At 34.3% G+C, this 19,825-nt stretch overlaps 1 protein-coding gene across 2 annotated transcripts in view; it reads left to right on the plus strand.

Moving 5' to 3' along the window:
* Window positions 1-19,825, plus strand: part of FER (FER tyrosine kinase) — a 369,146-nt gene that overhangs the window by 120,445 nt on the left and 228,876 nt on the right. The window contains exon 1 of one of the 2 annotated variants that reach the window (XM_045565691.1): window positions 3,998-4,126. The exons of the other annotated variant lie outside the window; for it this stretch is intronic. Within the exon in view, the coding sequence (XP_045421647.1) occupies window positions 3,998-4,126 (129 nt within the window). Of the gene's footprint in view, window positions 1-3,997; window positions 4,127-19,825 lie in introns of those variants that run through there. 2 annotated transcript variants of the gene reach the window in all.

Raw genomic sequence — 19,825 nt, forward strand, 5'->3', positions numbered from 1 at the left:
GGTTTGAATTGCTTCAGCCAGTTTACCTGCCTGCTTCCTTGCCCTTCCTGCATTTTATTTCCTATGTAATAACTAGAGTGATCTCAATATGTATATGAGATCTTATATTTCTCCTACTTATGATCTGTGAGTAGTATCCCTTTGTATAATAACTAGAATAAAATTTTAATTCCTTACTATACCCCAAACTCATGATCTTGTTTTTGCCTACCTCCCCCCTTCATCTCCTACCACTTTTCTTCATTTGTCACACTCAACACACTCAAGCCATTCTGGTCGTATTGCCCTTTGAACACACCAGGTTTTTTCTTATCTTTGAACCTTTCTGCTTTGTTTCTCTTGAGTACTCCTCCTCCAGTTCTTCATATGATCAGCTGCCTTCTTATAAATTCAGCTCAAATGACACTTCTTTGAGAGATATCTCTGACTAATCTAGCTATAATGGGCCCTGTCTGGTGCTCCGCCCTGACATCATTATTTATTCTATTGCTCTCCCCATTTTTGTCTTACATATCACTTCTAGTATCTTTACCATTAATACTACTAGTACTGCTATGACTACTACTGCTTTGTTAGCTGGTGTTTACTATGTGGTAGGTTAGTTCTAAACATTTCCAAGCAGTAAGTTCTAATATATATATTTCTGTATGTCTCTGTGCCTCATTTGATTATGGTATTTAGTTATGTATTAATATGTATAATTTTATTAACTATTTTCTTGTATAATCTCAGCTTGCTCCTCACACTATAGCTCCAAGAAATAGGCACTTTCATTATGTTTACTACTATTTCCTCTGCCTTGAACATTACTTGCTATATAAAGGAGGCTTTGTATATTGGACATCTCTTAGAATTCATGATAACAGTCATCAAATATTTATATATAAAATAACCTCCTAGGGGAAAGGGGGCATTTCGCTGGAAGAATCATGCCTGACTAATTATTCCTTTGTATGAAGATAATAGAGTATATAAAATAATGTACTGAGGTTTTAGAAAAGACTTTGACAATGTTTTTTTACCAAAGGTTACTAAATGTTAAGTCACTACTGGAATGGGGAAATATGCTCTTAGAATGGCCCAAGAACAGATTTAAAATCAGAAATCAAAAGGTAGGAATAAATATTAATAGGTATTTATTTGACTGTAGAAGTATAAAGATCAAGTTGCCTCAGCAATTAATACTCATATCTGTTATGGTTTGAATCATGTCCCCCAAAAATATATCTTCAAGTTGTAATACCTAGTACCTATGAATGTTACCTTATTGGAAATAAGGTCTGTAGTTATAATCTGGTTAGTATGAAGTCCTTAAGGTAAGCTCTAATCCAATATAACTGGTATCCTTTAAAGAAGAGCAGAGAGACTAAACATATAGGGAATACAGCCATGTGAAGACAGAGGCAGAGATTGGGATTATGCTGTCACAAGCAGAGGAATGCCTGGGGCTAGCAGAAGCTGTAGGAGGTAAGGAAGGATCCCTCTCTAGGAGTTTTGGAGGGAGCATGGCCTTCCTAACACATTGATTTTAGATGTCTGACCTCCAGAACCATGGGGAATAATTTTCTGTTGTTTTAAAAGTACCACCCAATCTGCAGTAATTTTCTTTTTTTTTTTTTTGAGACAGAGTCTCCCTCTGTTGCCCGGCTAGAGTGAGTGCCGTGGCGTCAGCGTAGCTCAGAGCAACCCCAAACTCCTGGGCTCAAGCAATCCTACTGCCTCAGCCTCCCGAGTAGCTGGGACTACAGGCATGCGCCACCATGCCCGGCTAATTTTTCTATATATATTTTTAGTTGACCAGCTAATTTCTTTCTATTTTTAGTAGAGGCGGGGTCTCACTCTTGCTCAGGCTGGTCTCAAACTCCTAACCTCAAGCGATCCACCCGCCTCGGCCTCCCAGAGTGCTAGGATTACAGGCGTGAGCCACCGTGGCCGGCCCCAATCTGCAGTACTTTTACAGCAGCCCTAGGAAACTAAGACAAATGTGTTGTGATTATTATCTTCACAAGTGATCTAAAAGAGGGACTGCCTAGTGAGGTAACCAGATGACATTAAATTTTTTTAGTTGTGAAGAGCAGAACCAGTGGGTTCAGATGATGCAAGACGAAATACCAGTATTAGCTTTTCTCTAGGCTAGACCAAGAAGCAAGATATCCAGCTTCGATAGATTTTATATTCTTTGATTAAACATTAATTTTGATTTATTTTATTTTCAATATTCTAGATTTAATGTTTTATGATTTTATGAGCCTGGGTGAGTGCCTGCTACCTAGTAAATGCTCAATTATTAATAATATTAATAAATGAATAAAGCAAAACAGGAAATAAGCAAGATAGGAAAATAATTTTATTTTAATATAAATATAAACTTATGCAGGTAAAAATATCCAAATTATATGTTTAAAATTAGCTAGGGAAAAAATGAGTCCAAGGAAAGAATATTGGTAATTAATGTGCATTGTTTACTGAATGTTTCACCACTTAAGCAGAAAGACAAAATTAATAAATTGATAATGTATCTTTTGAGACTTTTTTTGGCAACAGAATGCTTTTGGTGAGATAGAGCAGGGACCTAGCCAAAGAAGCATAGTATAATAGTTAATTGTATAGATTCTGGAGCAAAGTTGCTTGGATGTGAGCCACATATTGGCCGTGTAACCTTGGGCAATTTAGTTAACCTTTCTGTGCCTCGATTTGCTCATCTATAATATAAACTAGGTTTTGTAATGTAATCTATCTCATAGGGTTATTGTGGGGGGGGGGTAAATGAGATAATCCACTTAAAATGCTGAGAACAAGCCCTAGCTTGTAAGAAACTCTTCAACCCATGTTGTCTATTATTGTTTATTAAATGTAAAATTTTATAAAATTATGCTCAGAATATAAAATGGGATTTTTCTTGATAGACATGATATAAAGAAGAATGGTTGTTATGGTCTACAAAATAAAAAAAGTGGTTACACAAGAAAGAAAAATAGAGGAAATTATACAAAGAGGCAAGACTTAAAAAAATTTTAAAGAGTATATCTAATTGTAAAGGGAGCCAAAGGGTTTAAAGAAGGAGATGTTTATGTGAGAATTGTGGGCCAGGAAAGTTTTACTGAGTAAGAATTTTGACTCTTTTGCTCTTTTTCTAGTGTTCTTATTTGTTTTCATAAAGTTCCTTGAACTTTGGTCCATTTGAAAGAATGTTCTGCACAGTACATGAATATGATACCTGGTGTCTAGGAGTTGCTTAGTACCTTCATTTTGAAATGAATGAATGAAGCAGGAATTTATATAGCAATTAAGAAGGTATTATAGAACAGATTATCAACATAGGAGTCTTATTCTCAGATTAAGCATTTATGGGTTTTAAGTATCCCAGTGTACTGCCTGTCTAGCTCTGCCACCTCATTGTGTGTTGCTAAGCACAGTACATTCTTGGTGCAAGGAAATTTAGAATTTTTATATCTATTGAGACCATAGAGATCATTTGCACATGATTTAAATTCTTTTCTTTGAAACAGAAAAATTATAAAGTATTGGAGAGTTATACCTCAGTAAAAATAATAATAATTTTAAAAAGTGTTAGATTAAGAAAAGCATTGTTGTACAGCTGTCCACAAGATACTGTTTCAAGAAGTGTGAAAATTTGGTCTATTCTCAGAGATCTTGAGATCCAGCAACCTAAAATAGGAAGACTTCTACATGTTGTACAGGAAGAAAATAAGTTATTTTTATTTCACAATCAACTAGAAAAGAGATTTCTTTCTTAGGTAGTGGGTCGTCACTTAATGTATGAGGATTTTCTCTTTGTTGCTCAAAGCCCAACAGTTGTTTGCTGTATCAGTTCCTTCAGAGGCTGGTATACTTCCATGCCAACAGGGGGAGACAGTAGGAAATAGGAGCCAGATCTGTGCATCTTTTCTATCTTGCTTTTGCCTCAGCCAGGAAGGTTTGTGGACAGATTGACTTCTGTGGGCGCACTATCACTGGCTCTTAGCAAAGTTTTGAGATGGAGCAGAAAAAGCAATGTCTCTATTGTAAAGGTCAGCTGGAGTCTGGTGTTGACTCCCGATACTGTGGAACATGTGCTTTAATGTTCAGCTCTGAGGCTTCCACATCAGAAGTCCCCAGAGATCAGGTAAGGGGGAGGTTCTGTCTCAGGCCTGCTTTAGCCAGGGCCCAGATATTATCTAGGAGTCGGCAGATCAGCTGTTTCATGCTGCTGCTTCAAATGGGAACAATAATTTTTCTTGACTTCTGAATCTGGTAGAAACAAAATTCTTTTGAACAATACTATCACTCAGATGCCAAGCCAAAGCCATTTTAAAAAAAAGAAAGCGGCTTGTTTTCCATTTTAATTTTATTTCATTTGTTTTCTTGATTCAGTTCTCAGATTTTAGAAAAATGTCCTTTCTAATGTTCCAGTACATGGAAGGTAAAAAAAAAAAAATAGTTTTGTGAATATTTGAGGAGAAACACGGGGCAGTTTAAAATCTGTAATGGTATTAAGATTTCTTTTTTCCAAAATTTCAGTTTCTATACTGGCTGGTGAAATCAATTTAACCTTCTTATTTTTAATTTCTGCCACCAAAGGAAAATAATATTTTTCTTGAACATAGGTATTGAATAATTGGTGACAATGACTTAATATATAACTGTACAGTTTAATACTGATTTTATGATCAATTTTTATGGTTTAGTTTAGTAACCTGGAGCACACTAATTCTTTAATCTTTTAATGTATCATATATAATTTCTATGAATATTAGGAATAAAGCCCTATCTGAAATCTGTTGTTAGTAAAGAAAGATTTACATGTTATGTTACAATTTAAACTTAATTACCTGCATTCTTTGAGTCTCTAATTTAATGTTCCTGTATTTTAGGCTGTCTTCTTCCAGATTTATTATATTAGGAAAAACAAATTTTGGCCTTCAAATAAGAATGGTAAATGCCAAAAAAGAATGTTCAGTTATTTTTCTTATATTTGAAGAGAGTTGAAATAGATACATGATTTTTGTTTTAATGTTACCAAGTTCAATATTTGGACTATGGTGTTCTGTATATTAGTATCCTGTACTCATTGGATAAGTACTATTCATAAATAAGAGGATGATTACTTGTGTGCATAAGTTTTGTGTTATCTTGATTTATAGATTCATAAAAATATTAGAAGATATAGAATCCATTGGCATGATCTTGTCCAATTTATCATTTTATGCATAATTATGTCTCTGAAGACTGAGATAGTGACTCACATAGCTAGCTAGTGACTTGCACAACTTACATTTTCCTAACCTTTAAAAAAGTCTTGCTTCCTTTTTACTCTTCATTCTCTGATATAAATTCTTTTGTGATCCTTTAAAACTTTTCTGTTTATATTTGTGTTCTTTTAAATTTCCCATCATGATTTTATCAAAACAATTTTGTGCTTTTTATTTCTTGTTTTTGACATTGTTCTTAATTCTTTTAGATTTTATTCATTGTTTTTCTTTTTTTGGTATCAATTCTATTACATATGTTCAAAATAAGGTAGAAAATATTAAAATTTTATTATTTTCCTATTTTATATAAATTTCAAATAGAGAAAAAGAGATAATAGTTTTTGTGTTGATGGCTATCAGTCACCATCCTTAGGAAGACATTAAATATAGGGATCCATACTGACTGTTGAAATTTTAAAACAATTCAACAAGTAAATATTAATACTTATTCAACTCTGACTTGTGCACATCCACCCATAGCATGATGATTTATCTTTGGTTGTTAGCTAATGTTGACCTAAGTATGATGAAATTTTTTGACTTATGATAAATCTATAAATATACATTTAAACATTTATCATTGTCAGTCTTCTCAGTAAGATGTTACTACCTTCACTCATATTCATAATCACAGGCATATGTATTCAGAGTCACACTTAATAGCTTATGTGGTGTTTTCAAACCTGAATTGATCATAGAAGGATTTTGTATTCTCATAGTCACTATTTATCCTCATTTTTTTAGTAGAGATGCTCTGACTTCTTTGGTTTTTATTCTCTAGTTTTATTTTATGATATTTCCAGTGAGGCTTTATCACCATGAGATGCATACTTACTCACAAGAGCTAATTTTAGACAGAAGTTGTCCCTTTTACTGGGAACTTGGATTCTCTTGGAAATGGGACCAGTCTAGGCCTCATTTTCTTCTGGTGAGCCATAGCCCCCCATGCTGCTGTTGCTGGCCATCTGTTCTCTCCTTCAGGTAGTATGTCATATTGATACTGTGTTATAGATGGCAGATCCATTCTTTATTGGGCTTTCACTCCCTCACCTATTCTCATATTAGCTGTTCTCATAGGTGAGGGAAGTGAAAATTTTTACTGAAAATTCTGAAAATATTTTTCTGAAATATTATCTGAAATCTCATTCTGGCGAGCAGACTTCCTTTTTGAGAAAAGATTGCTCATTCTCCCATATCCTATATGACTCAATGTTGAAAAGTGGTTCTTTGTGCTGTCTTAATTATACCTTCACCCTTGTGAAAGTCTCTTTTTAAGGCTTAAGGAATTTGGTTGTAGCGCATTCTATTCCTTCTTGTTGATGAAATATTTCAAAATTCTGTTCATGCCTCTTCATTCATTAACACATGTGCTTTCTGTCACTGGCTCTCTTTTTCTACCCTTAGCTAATTTGGGATGACTTTAGCATTCATGTGAAAGACCTGTCCAAAACCTTAGTTTCTACATTTATTGATCTAAAAATAGTATTGACTGAGGGCTGGTAAGCAAACTAGGTCAAGAGACTTTTCTAATAAAGGCAGAAGAAAGCTGTTAGGCTCCTCTTGTTTCTCCTGAGTAACTGGCACCAGCTCTGGATTGTTTACTTTACAAATTTCTTATTTTGTGAGAAATATAAAACTTTATTTGTATAGGTAAATTGTAGACATATTTCTGCCACATATAGCTGAAAGCAATCTTGATTGAAAGAGTAAGTAAAATTTTGGTGAAAATAGAAAATATTACTCAGCATAGTATTTCTAGTTTCATTGTTGCTGTTTGTTTATTTGTATGTTTTAGAAGGTGCTTGCTCCCAAATACAGAAGCTTGTTGTGGCACTAGTTTATGAAGGTAGAATAATTTTAGTGCATCAATTAGGCATTATGGTGGTTTCCAATGTTTAAAATTCTGTGTACTACATCTTATCTTTGTAAATATCTCTATTTTGAAGGCATAGTACTTTCTCTACCTCCAACTCCCTAGTTTCTGGTTGAATTCATAGGAAGACTTAATAACCCCTGCTGATTGGTTGCCGTGTCACAAAATGTTTTAAGAGTTGTGTACATATTTCAGTGTTTGGTGATTTGATAATAGTATTTATGAAAATAGTTAAATTAATGAGTTCTTGAAATTTGTTATAGAACTTAACTCTTTCATAAGAATAAAAACAAATATTGTAAGGAATTGATTTTAAGGGCTATTAGATATGCTCAGAGAAGACAAGATAATTGTATGTATTTCATATTGTCCTTTCTAATTGTCTAATTTCCAGTTATTGCTTTAGATGCTCAATTTCTAATTAATTTCTAACAAAAGATTTATTCTAGCTATGAATGGTGTAATTTTTTTTATAGCATCTCCCTTGAAAGTATGTATGTGTATATATGTGTATATGTGTGTGTGTGTGTAAACTGGTTTTGTTCTTAAAGAAGAGGGTGAGAGGGAATGAGAAGCAGTAGAAAGTATGGTCAAAGTTGTAAAATAAACTGAAAGGATAGATGATAATTGAATATCTTGGGCTCTGTATCTAATCTTTTAGGCAAATCATCACTGGGGTCTTTATAGTTTACATTTTATTATGTTTTTCTATGTTAAATCCATAGAAAAATATTTTATATTAACTTTATTCTGATTAATAAACATATCTATAAAAATATGAGAAAATTGCACAAGGATGAAAATCCATCCCAATGTATATACTCTAGTGCCCCTGAGGGAGCTGGGGAAAGAGGAGAGGCATGAAATGGTTTTTAGCCTCTTTACTCAATCACAGCAGGTCAGTATTTCTACATTCCTAATTTTATAAAGGTATATATCCTGTAGTAATTAGTAAAAACAATTTGTTTTGTTTGTGGTAGCAAGAGAGCGTTAGCTTCTCTTTCCCCAAAACAATTTTTTAATTAAAGAAACACACAAAAATAGATTGTTTTGTTCCAGAATGTTATTGCTAATCTACTTTAAGTGATAACAGAACTAAGTATAAATATTGTATTAGATGAAGCTACATCTTGCAAGTCAATTCCTGTCATCACCAGATGTTGCCAGCTGGAATCTAGAGATATTATTTACTAGAATTCCAGAAATTGTTCTTTGTATGTTTTATTTATTGCATTATTTCACATATAGTATGATTGGCTTTTCCTTTGTATTTAACAGAAATAACGTACATAAACATCATAAGGAATTGGGCTTATAAAACAGGTGATTTTTTTCTTTTCTTTTTTGAACTAAAGGTGAAGTCACCAAAAGTGGCTGGCCATCAAGAAATAAAGACTCTCATAACTTGCTGATGATGGGCTCTCTATGAATGAGAGGAATAGTAATAGAATAAGAGGGCCTGTTGATTAAAAAATTCTTCCAGGAATATGACCTCATCTCAAAGTTAAAAATACTTTAAAATATTGGGGAAAAAAGATACAAAATATTGATAGAAGTAATTACAAAGTAGAGTCTTATAGCCTTGACTCATCAAAAGGAGGCCAAACTATAATATGTTCATTTTGAACTGTTTGAGAAGACAGAAATACGTAATTTGTTTTATGAAGATAATCTCTAAAGATATGGCTAAGTGAGTCATTATTAGTGTCATTTATTTCCACGGTAAGGTATTATTTTAAAAATTCTAAATGTCTACTCAAGTTTTAAGATGTTTATTATAATAATCAGCTTTTTTTTTTTTTTTTTTGAGACAGTCTTGCTCCGTGTCCCCAGCTAGAGTGCATAGTAGCATCTTTATAGCTCACTGCAACCTCAAACTCCTGGGCTCAACTAGAGGTGTTTCCATCATGCCTGGCTAATTTTTTCTGTTTTTAGTAGAGGCGGAGTCTCGCTCTTGCTCAGGCTGCTCTCAATCTCCTGACCTCAAGTAGTCCTCCTGCCTTGGCCTCCCAGAGTGTTAGAGTTACAGGTGTGAGCCACCACACCTGGTCTAGTAATAAGCAATTCGATTTTTTTGTACCTTTATATCCTCCAGAGAATTTATGGATAATTGTTTTGAATCTGTGTATAATTCTTAAGCAGTGAAACTGATTTTTAAAAATTGTAGATGTTAACCTTTTGATTTTATAAATAATCTTTTTTGCTGTCCTATCTGTGTAGGGAAGAAAAGAAATGACTGGTTTAAACAACATCTTAGGCTTGATTGTAAGAGTTAGTATTCTAAATAAGAATTGTTATTATTGTCCTTGAAAAGTTATTTAACCACTCTAAGCTTTGGGTTTCTAATCTATAAAATGAGGATAATAACAGGACCTGGTATGTAGTTTTGTAGATGATTATAATGTACAGAACAATGTGTGTACAGGGTAATGATGCCTGGCACATAGTGCTCAATAAATGTTACCTACTTTCAGTGTTAGAGCTATTTTCTAAACAGGTTGATATTCTTTTTTCAACAGAGACTTCATGTGGTATATTATGGTTATTGTTTTTTACATAGCCCTTAAAACTTTAGCAATAGTGATATTACTCTGGGTTTTTTCATATATTTGATGATACATTTAAAAAAGAACTTGTTGTCTGTATTAGTCCATTTTGTGTTGCTATAAAGAAAATACCTGAGACTAGGTAATTTGAATGTAATAATTTTTCAAGTGTAAGAAGTAGAGCACCCCCATCCTCCTAATACATTAAATTTTTGAATGAGTGACTGATGCCCAGCATTTAGTCGGCTTTCCTTTGTGGATATAATCTAGGGAATATGGTGTAGTAGAAGGCAGAGTAAGCCAAGAGTTAGGTTTGTCATGTGTGTCTTGGGCAAGTCATTTTATCTCTTTTGACCTTCATTTCCTTGTTATTATGAAAGGAAAAAGTTGAAGTAGAGAATCTTTAACATAGAAGGTTTTTTTCTACCACCGATTATATATAAAACAGTTTTGTTTTGTGACTTAGTTGTGAAAAAAAAAGTGATAGAATAAAAATTATGGCCCAGTAATTTTTACACTTATTTTTAATGTTAATTTTTTAGTAATGCCCTGTCTGTATAAACATATAGCGACCAACTTATTTTAGTCTTGGGAGTTGATTGCTTTTTAAGTACCTTTCTTTGCTGATAATTTATTATCAGAAATAATATTGGACCCCAAAATATGAGAAGAAACTTCAAACCACATGTGGTAATTAAAGTGAAAATAGAAGCTAGCAAAACAAATTAAAAAGTTAGTCAGTTTTCCACGTGCTGCACTGTAGATGTGTGAAACACCAGAGGGAGAAAATCCAGTGACCTTGCCACTGGTGAGCTGTAAATGTTGCTGTACAGTTTCCTGGAATTATCAGAGCTCTTGCTGAGAAAAGCTGTCTTTGGGACTAAAGCTATATTTCTGACAGTGGTTTGGGGGCAAGGTGTTCACTTTGGTCACAGATAACGTTCTAAAAACTGTATGGGAAATGAAAGATTAAAAATGCATACATGTACATTTTAATTTCATTACATAGAATTTATGAAAATAATGCAATTCTTGACCACTTGTCATGATTCATAGATTTTTTACAAGGGTGATTTTCTTTTTGTGGACATTTAGGGTAGCTGATGATTACTTTACAAAGTAAAGGTACAGTGATTCTTTGCTAGCTGTGTGTTAGTTTTCCAGGACTGCCATAACAAACTACCACAAATTTGGTGGCTTTGAAAAACAGAAATTTCTTCTCTCACAGTTTAGGAGGCCAGAAATCCAAAATCAACAGGTTACCAGTGTTGGTTCCTTCTGGAGGCTCTCAGTGAGAATCATTCTATGCCTCTATTATGCTTCTGGTGGCTGCTGGAGATTCTTGGTGTTCCTTGATTTGTGGATACATCACTTTAGTCCCTGTCTCCTTCTTCACATTGCCTTTTCTCCTGTATTGCCTACTCTTCTAAGTCTTCTTATGAAGAAACTTGTCATTGGATTTAGGGCCCAGATAGATAATCCTGGATGATCTCTTTTTGAGATTTTTAACTTAATTACCTGTGCAAAAACCCTTTTTTCAAATAAGGTCACATTCACAGCTTCTTGGTGGACATCTCCTTTAGGGGGGTGCCATCCAGTACACTATAGTTTGCGTCTGTCTTCTCTCTAATTATCAAGGAAGTTCTTAAAGACTAAAGCTTTGGTTGTGGGTGAGATCTTTACCTTTGAGAGAAGCTAGTTCTTCTGCCGTCTCAAGTACTTTTTGAGTATCTACTCTATGACTCATAACATTTCAGGACTGGAAGATAACATAAAATAATTTTGTTTTGCCAGAGGCTCAGATATGTTGTTTCTGGTCCAACTCAAGAGTTAAAGTCAAAGCTAAGACTAGAACCTAGGTTTGAATCAAGTGTCTACATCTATATTATGAGCCCAGAAAGTCTTCTATTTCTTGTCTCATTAGAGCAATTAAGTAGACATTTATTGACCAATCTTTAAACAACATTTGTTTTTGAGTGGTTTGGGAAATATGAAGTCAGGGTCTGTGAAAAACTATTCAAGTTAGGCAAAATAGCGCAATGATTAAGAGCAAAAATTTGGTATCAAAGCTGAGTTTAAATTTCAGCTGCTTGACCACATGACTTTCAGCAAATCACTTAGTATTTCTGGAGCTCACAGAGTCCTGGCCAAGTCTATTTGGAAAATTCCTGGGGAAATCAGTGAGTGCAAAGGGATTTAGGAAATATTCAAATTATCAATCTTCAAACTTTTTTTTAAGGGAAATAATTCTCCTTAATGTAAAATAACATTTTAAGTAATATTGGCCATTACGATACCTTTAATAATTTTGTAAAATCTTTGATATGGTTATTTGGTGAGTACCCATTCTTAATTTTTAGATGATAAATGGTGGTTTGGATAAAGACACCTAATCAAAGATCTTCCTAGAAACAAGTCTGATACTTGGAGTTACACATTGTCTGTTCTAGGCCAGTGGTTTCATGTTTTTCATTTCTTATTGGTTCTACTATGATTATTGCCTATTAGCAAAATAGTTAATGAACTTCTGAAAATATCCAGTAAACTCAATTGGTGCTTTATTAACTTAAGCATATTAGAGCCTATTACATAGAAATAGAGACCTGGATCTGAGATTTCTAACTTATATTAATAAAAATTAAGCCCCAGAGGTAGGTGGTATTTATAAGATTCTTTAATTGGGGAAGTCTGATTAAATAATACATTTTTATTTCTAGATACGTATTAGAACCTCTTTTTAATATGTTAGATGTTCTCTGTACCAATAGTTTGAGCTATTTATAAGCTAGTTTCAAAAATAATTGGAAAAATCAGCCTTTATGAAAAATGCAAGGGAAGTAATATTTTAACTCTCAAGATACTATTCTCTTGTTGTTTTTGATAATTTCCCAAAATTTAAATAAGGATAACTACTGATTTCTGAAATCAATCTGAGTTAAAATGTTACCTGTAATTGGAATGGCTTTGGTTAAATTTGAGTAAATTATTTTTGTTTCTGTCTTAAATCAATCTGAGTTAAAATGTTACCTGTAATTGGAATGGCTTTGGTTAAATTTGAGTAAATTATTTTTGTTTCTTTCTTAAGTGTCCTTTGAGGTTCTTTAGCACCAAACAATGCTGCAAGTAAATATACTTTTATTTATTACTTAAATGATGTCTAATAGCCACTGTCTTGCTTAAATTCATTATTAAGGTGTAGCATTTATTTAATGTTTAATTTGAATTTAAAAAAACCAATAAATCCGCCTGCCCTCTTGGAGCTTACACTATATTGTCAGTGTGTGCTTGGGCTCCCAGATACCTGGTTTTTATAAAGGAATGATTAGTACCATTCACTGAAATGGGAAACTCCAATAAAAGGCCAGCTTTTGGAATGACGACTTCAGTATTAAATATGTTTACTTTTATCTGTCTTTGTGATCTCCAAGTAGAGAAGTCACATAGATGTTTCAATATACAGGTTTGGAGCTGAATGGAAAAGTGTGAGTGGAGATTTAAATTTGTGAGTGGACTTGGTTTTAGGTGGTGATGGAAGTTGGAATATGGGAGTGATTACTTATAAAGAAAGTACAGAGTGAGAAGAGAAACGAACTAGTAGAGCCTAAAAGCACACTACCATTTAATGGCCTGGTAGAGGAGTGTGAACCTGCTAGGGAAACTGAGAGTATGTTGTCTGAGAGATTGGAGGAGAGCGTGGCAGGGGAATAAATGTTTCATGTAGGTGTACATGGTCAATAGAGTGGAATTCTGCTGAGAAGTTCAAGTAAGATAAGTGAGAAATGTCTCTGTTAGATTGGTATAATGGAATCTGTTGGTTTTCTAAGAGCATTTGCTTTGGCGATGTTATAGGGTGAAAGCCAAATGGGAGCAGATTGAGGAATGAGTGGGAAGAGAGAAAATGGACACAGTGAGCATAGATATATAATTCTTTTAGTAATTTTTTCTGTAAAGGGCAAGGAGCTGCTGGAGCAGGATATGTGGTGAAGGGAAAGATTCATCCCTCCTTCTCTTTCCTCCCTCTCTTCCTTTCTCTCTTCCCTCCTTTTTTTTCCCTCTAGGGGAGCAACTTACATATATGTAAAAGCTGATGGGAAAGAACCAGTTGAGAAGGCATAGTTAACAGTACATAAAAGATCTGTTAGGTTCTTGTAAGGTGTAGGATTCTTGGGAGGTCAGGAGGGGACGAGATCCATAGTATAAGTAAAGCAGTAATTCTTAGATAGGAGAGATTTACTCCATGTTTCAAAAAGGGGAAGGAGGTTAGAATGGGTAGCTTTGTAGCTTTGTAAAGGCAAGATGAAGGGGTTCCTGCCTTGTAGATTCTTTCTAAAGAAGCTGAAGGGTGTGGAAGAAGGTGGTTTTAGACACAAGAAAAGTAGGAAAGGTTTGAAATGGTTGACAACGACAGCAGGAGAGTAAGAAGTAAGTTGGCTCAGATATTTAGGGCCCATCTGAAGTTAGTAATCACTATCAGTGGTGAGTTGCTTGGGTGTAGATTCAGAGAGAACAGATAGTTGGATCCATCCAGGGTTGGATCTTGCCACATGGATGCACCTAAGATAGGCTAGGAAGGGAATTTAGAATATTGGCAAGAATATCATTGAAATGATGTATCATGACATCTAAGTTAGATAAAGGAGGAAGGCAAGAAAAGAGCAGGTGATTGATTGGGACAAATTAGGAGACTCCAAGACTTAAGAGTTCTAGTGAGGTTGAAAAATGATTATAGCAGAACTGGGGTTAGGGGATTTTTGCCAAAAAGAGGGGAGCTTGAATTTGAAGCTATTCCACGGTCCAAGAAACAGCCTTTACTGGTGTAGAGTGGACAAGAATGTTTCCCCTGCTACCCCTACAGAATGAAAGCTTTGTGATAGCATCTTCTGAAGTGTATTTTGCAGAAAAATATTTCCTTCCCCCCCCAAAGATGCATATACTAAGAAATTATTAGGGTTCTGAGACATACTACATTAAAGAAATTTGTTTAAATTTAGCTGGGCATTTCTAAAATCTGTGGGACTACTGAACCTTTTAAGTATAACATCCCTTTAATATTAATTATCTAAGTTAGGGTTTTTCTAAACTTGTTGAGCATTTATTTGTATGTTATATGTTGAAATTGTTAATCAGAATAAGTGAGAATAATTATCACAACATAAGTGTTTATTTTACAAAGAATTTTTACATCTACATTAATGTATTTCAGTGTTACTTTATTTATTTTTATATTAAAAGTAAATATGCTTCCAAAAACTAAAAATGTAAGTTGGTGTATTACTTTGTTAGGGACAATTGTGATACTTGAAATTGCTTATTGGAAATATTTACTATAGGTATTACAGGAAAGCCGACTATATTAGATCTATATAAGTCACCCAACTCATATTAGTTAAAAAAGAGAGTTTTTCCATTCATGTAGTTGGATATATCTAGAAGTTCAAACAGTGTCATCAAGAATTTGTCTGTTTTCATTTCTTAGCTCAGTCTTCTATTGTATTGACTTCATTCTCAGGCAGGTGGTATCACTGTCCCATATTGTGGCAGTTTCTCTCAGAGAGGCTGAAGGTGGAACAAGTACTTGGAATCTGCCTGATTTCTTTCTAAAATATATCTACTGGTTGGATTTTATTTGATGATAATAGAAGTACAATATTATTAATCACCACATTCCTTTACTTAAAATTTATTTTTTATATTCTTTTATTAAATTGTAGGATTTTCTTTTAGGTCCTATAGTTTCTGATTCCATTTTAATAAATACAATGTTGACCAAGGCCTTGAAACTCCTAATGTTCCCAATTACTAGTTTCAGTAACAAAAGGAGCTCTGAACAGATAGGAGGATTATTGATGCATGTGCAGTATGAGGATACTAAACAGTGAAACCATTCAGGAAACTTTTTAGATACAGTTAGAAGGTTAAAACATTTACAAAAATGAAACATGTACTTAGTAGTCTTTATAGTATCCTTGTGAGGTCCTTTGCAACAGATATAAAAGTGATAAAACTTATTCTCCCATCCCCCCTGAAAACAATCAACAAAGGAAAATAAAAAAAAAACAAACCCAAAATAACAGAAACCAAAATTTTTGAGACATGTGGCCTTTAACCTTTTAAATTATCTTTTGAGGAATGTGGCTTTTAACTGCATGGTAACTGACTGCCGTAGAAAATGGTAGTCAAAAATCAAAACTATATCTTTTGGTAAATTCATGATCTTTCTGTTGTAGCGAATACCTTAAACTGTGTATTTGTATTTTCTTGGTTTGTAAACAAAGGTAAATAAGATGATGACTAATAGATTACTTGTCTTAATAAAGTGCATATGAATTCTGCATCTAGTTTGGATATGGAAAGTCACAAGAGACCATCATTTATACCTAACAACCAAAATAAGGCAGATAAGCTATGAGATAATAGTATTTAAGAAGCTCTTTAGAGAGCTAAGGATAGCAATGAACCTATTATAGCTTAGTTTTAAATGAACCTAAGTCCATAATGTGACAAGCCTTTTATAGGATAAAAAAAAAAAATAGAACCATGACTACTTCCATCCTTGGTGGAGCTGTATCAGCAGTTGAATCCCAAGTTTTTAACAGATTTGTAATAACAGTGTGTAGGCTGGTATGACAGCTTAGAATCCAGAGGAGCCCAACCCACAGCAAAGCACTATCCACCTACCAGCTCTTACTCAAGTGTTTTCACTGAGTGAAGCAGGAGATCAGAGAAGCAGACTTGAGAGAGATATTAAAAATGAAATCCCCCCCACACCAAAAAAAGTGGTGTGTATGTGTATGTTGGGAGGGGTTGTCCAGGCAGGAGAACGGAACTCTCTGGGCTCTCACCTACTGAAGAATGTAAGAGCTTCTTTACAAGTTGATTCTCTGCAGGGAATCCTAGGTCTTCACAGAGTATGGGGCAGTGGCCTTTTTTCTAAAGGCTAGAGAATGGGTATTAGGGCTATAAATTGTCTTCTTAGGTACATAAAGTAGGGAGTGAGAGCAAAGAGAAGTCCCCCCCACCCCCAAGAGGCTGTAAAGATGGGAGAGATTTCTCATATTTCCTAAAGCTGGTGGATTAGCTTCAAAGCATAGGTGGGATGCTAGAATTTCACCAGGGCTCAGATCCATTCCTAGTTGAAGGGAAACTCTTGATTACTCTCAAAATATTCGAAGTCAATGGTAATTGATTCAAATTAAAACTGCAGCAAAGGCCAGACCCAACTTATAACTACCTAGCAGCGTGACAGAAAAACGAGTGGTGTGCTCCTTTCTTGAGGTAAATACTATTGAATTCAGACTCTACTGCTCTTTTGTGTCAACTGTCTTGTATGTAATCAAAAATTATATGACACACTGAAGAATGAGAAATGTGACCCATAGCCAAGAAAAACAGACAGACTCAGAGATGGCCCAGCTGTTGGAATTATGAGACAGTGTCTTTAATATATTATTACAAAAATGCTTAGAGATCTAGTGCAGAAGATGGAGAATGTGTGTGAAAAGATGGGGAATTTCAGCAGAGATGTGAATGCTATCAAAAAATGGAAACGCTAAAAATGAAAAATAGAGGAAATTTTTCAGAGTTGAGGAATATGCTAGATCTACTTGGTAGCAGATAGACTGAACATAGAAAAGATCAGTGAGAGGTGAAGATAGGTTGATAGAAAGTATCCAAACTGAAACAAAAAAAAAAATTGGAAAAATACAACAGAGTATTTGACGTCAATGGGGTAATATCAAATGGAGACAGAGATGGGAGTAGAAAACGTATTTGAAGAGTTAATGGTAAAGTGCTTTCCAACAGTCTCAGCCTGAAATTCTGTGCAATTTAACAAATCACAAGCAGGATAATTTTTTTTTTTTTTTTTAAGAGATAGGATCTTGCCATATTATCCCAGCTGGTCTCAAATTCATGGTCTCACCTGATCCTCCTGCCTTGGCCTCCAAGTAGCTGGGACTGCAGGCGCTCAGCTAAGCAGGATAAATATTTTTAAAAATTACATTTACTCATATCCTAGTCAATTATAAAAACAGCCAGGGAAAAAAGACACATGACTGGGGGAATAATGATATGAATTATAGCTGAATTCTCATCAGAGACAATGGAGGTCAGAAGACAAAGTTCTGAAAAATAAAAAAACAAAACACATCAACTTTGAATTCAATATCCAGTTAAAATATTTTTCAAAAATGAAGGCAAGCAGCACTTCACACTCACTAGGATGGCTATACTCAGAAAAACAGAAAATATATGTTAGTGAGAATGTGGAGAAATTGGAACCCTCATACATTGCTAGTGGGAATGTAAACTGGTTCAGCCACTGTGGGAAACAGTTTGGCTGTTCTTCAAAAAGTTAAACATGGAATTATAATTTTACTCCTAGATACATACCTAAAAGAATTGAAAACAGGTATTCAAACAAGTACATGTACACACACGTACATAGCAGCACCATTCACAATAGCTAACAGGTAGAAACCCAAATGTCTTTGTCAGTGTTAGTAAAGTCAAAATAATTATAGCTAATATTTATGAGTATTTACTAATATTATGATAAGGCAGAAAGGAAAAAAAATAGAAGAGAAGTAGAGAGGGGAGAGAGAGGAGAGATAGGGAAGCTGCTGTGAGAAAGGTGTGTACAGCATGTGAAGGGAATGGCAGAGGTTATCCTGACCTGATCAAAACAATGCTAAGTGAAGGAACAAGCTGGGTGGTTTGTGAAGGTGTGACTGAAGATGGTAAGATACCTTGATTCCTGGACATTGGGGTCTCTAATGAAATAATACTTTCACTCTCATTATAGTGTATTCCTTGTCTCATAATTTATTAGTTTAAAGAAAGTAGATAAATTTACTGCTTTATTATGTCCCTTCATTGTACTAAAAGCAGAGTCTCATGTCTTAATAATTTAATTCATAATAGTTGTACTTTTAAAAAAACCAAATAATGCAGTTGTTTTCTAAGCAAAGTTGATTGGCACTTCAATTGTTGAATCAGTGAAATGCACATCAGGAAGCTTATTGGTGTGCATTTTGCACTCCTGGATAATTTATAAAAAGAATATCTTGGATGAAGGGATAAATGGGTGGATCACAGAGAATTTTTAGGGCAGTGAAACTACTCTGTATGATACTGTTGTGTTGGTTATATGTCATTAAATGTTTGTCTAAATCCATAGAATGTACAACACCAAGAGTGAACCCTGACATGAACTCTGGACTTTGGGTGATGATGCTGTTTCGGTTCATCAGTTGTAACTAACGCACCACTCTGGTGGTGGATGTTGATAATGGGGCTGTGCGTGTACATGGGCAGAGGATATGTGGGAAATCTCTACTCCTTTCTCCCAATTTGCTGTGAACCTAAAACTGCTCTAAAAATAAAATCTTAGGAAAAAAAGAATATCTTTAGCCATTTTGAGCACACATTTGGGAAAAGCACCATGGAACAGGGATTGTATTTAGGTATTGAATAGGAAGGGAGCTGATTATAGCCTTCTGCTTTGGTCTTATTTCCCTAGAGAGATCTTATTTAAGAGGAGATACAGAGACAAGAAAGCAAGAAGAATGATTTGTGACATTTTTACAATCTAGATCTCACCAAACTGTATTCTGTTATACTGTTGATTTCTTTAGCATTGTTATTTTAAAACAAGCTCTTAATAAGCATTCAAATATTCCTTTTTTGTATTTGGTTTCCAATTTCATTATTTCAGAATCTGAAAATGCTTGACTTAGTAAGGGAATTGTCTTCCTTTTAATAAATACTCTTAACATGCAAGCATCAAAGGAAAAAGACAGCATGACAAACTGAGTTACCAGGCAGTGAATACTTGTAAAATGATTTGCCTTCAGTCAGAACCCAATTGCTAAAATAAATCATTTAGAAACTGTTTTAATACTTAAATTTTATATCCTGATGGGAGCAGAACCTGTGCATCTTTCATTCTCCCTAGCAAATCGGCATCTTCAAAAGATTGTTACTCGTTTATTTATAGATGCATTCTTTTTATGAAGGGCATACTGATATTTGCAGTATTTCATTTACATTTTGGAGTCATCAACAATATAGAATTTTTTTCACAAGACAGTCTTCTCTGGGGTTATAATTTCCCTGTACTTATTTCTCACAAAATCCCTCCAAACAAGCCAAAT

The sequence above is a fragment of the Lemur catta genome, chromosome 12 (genome assembly GCF_020740605.2).
Source record: "Lemur catta isolate mLemCat1 chromosome 12, mLemCat1.pri, whole genome shotgun sequence".
Classification (NCBI taxonomy): domain Eukaryota; kingdom Metazoa; phylum Chordata; class Mammalia; order Primates; family Lemuridae; genus Lemur; species Lemur catta.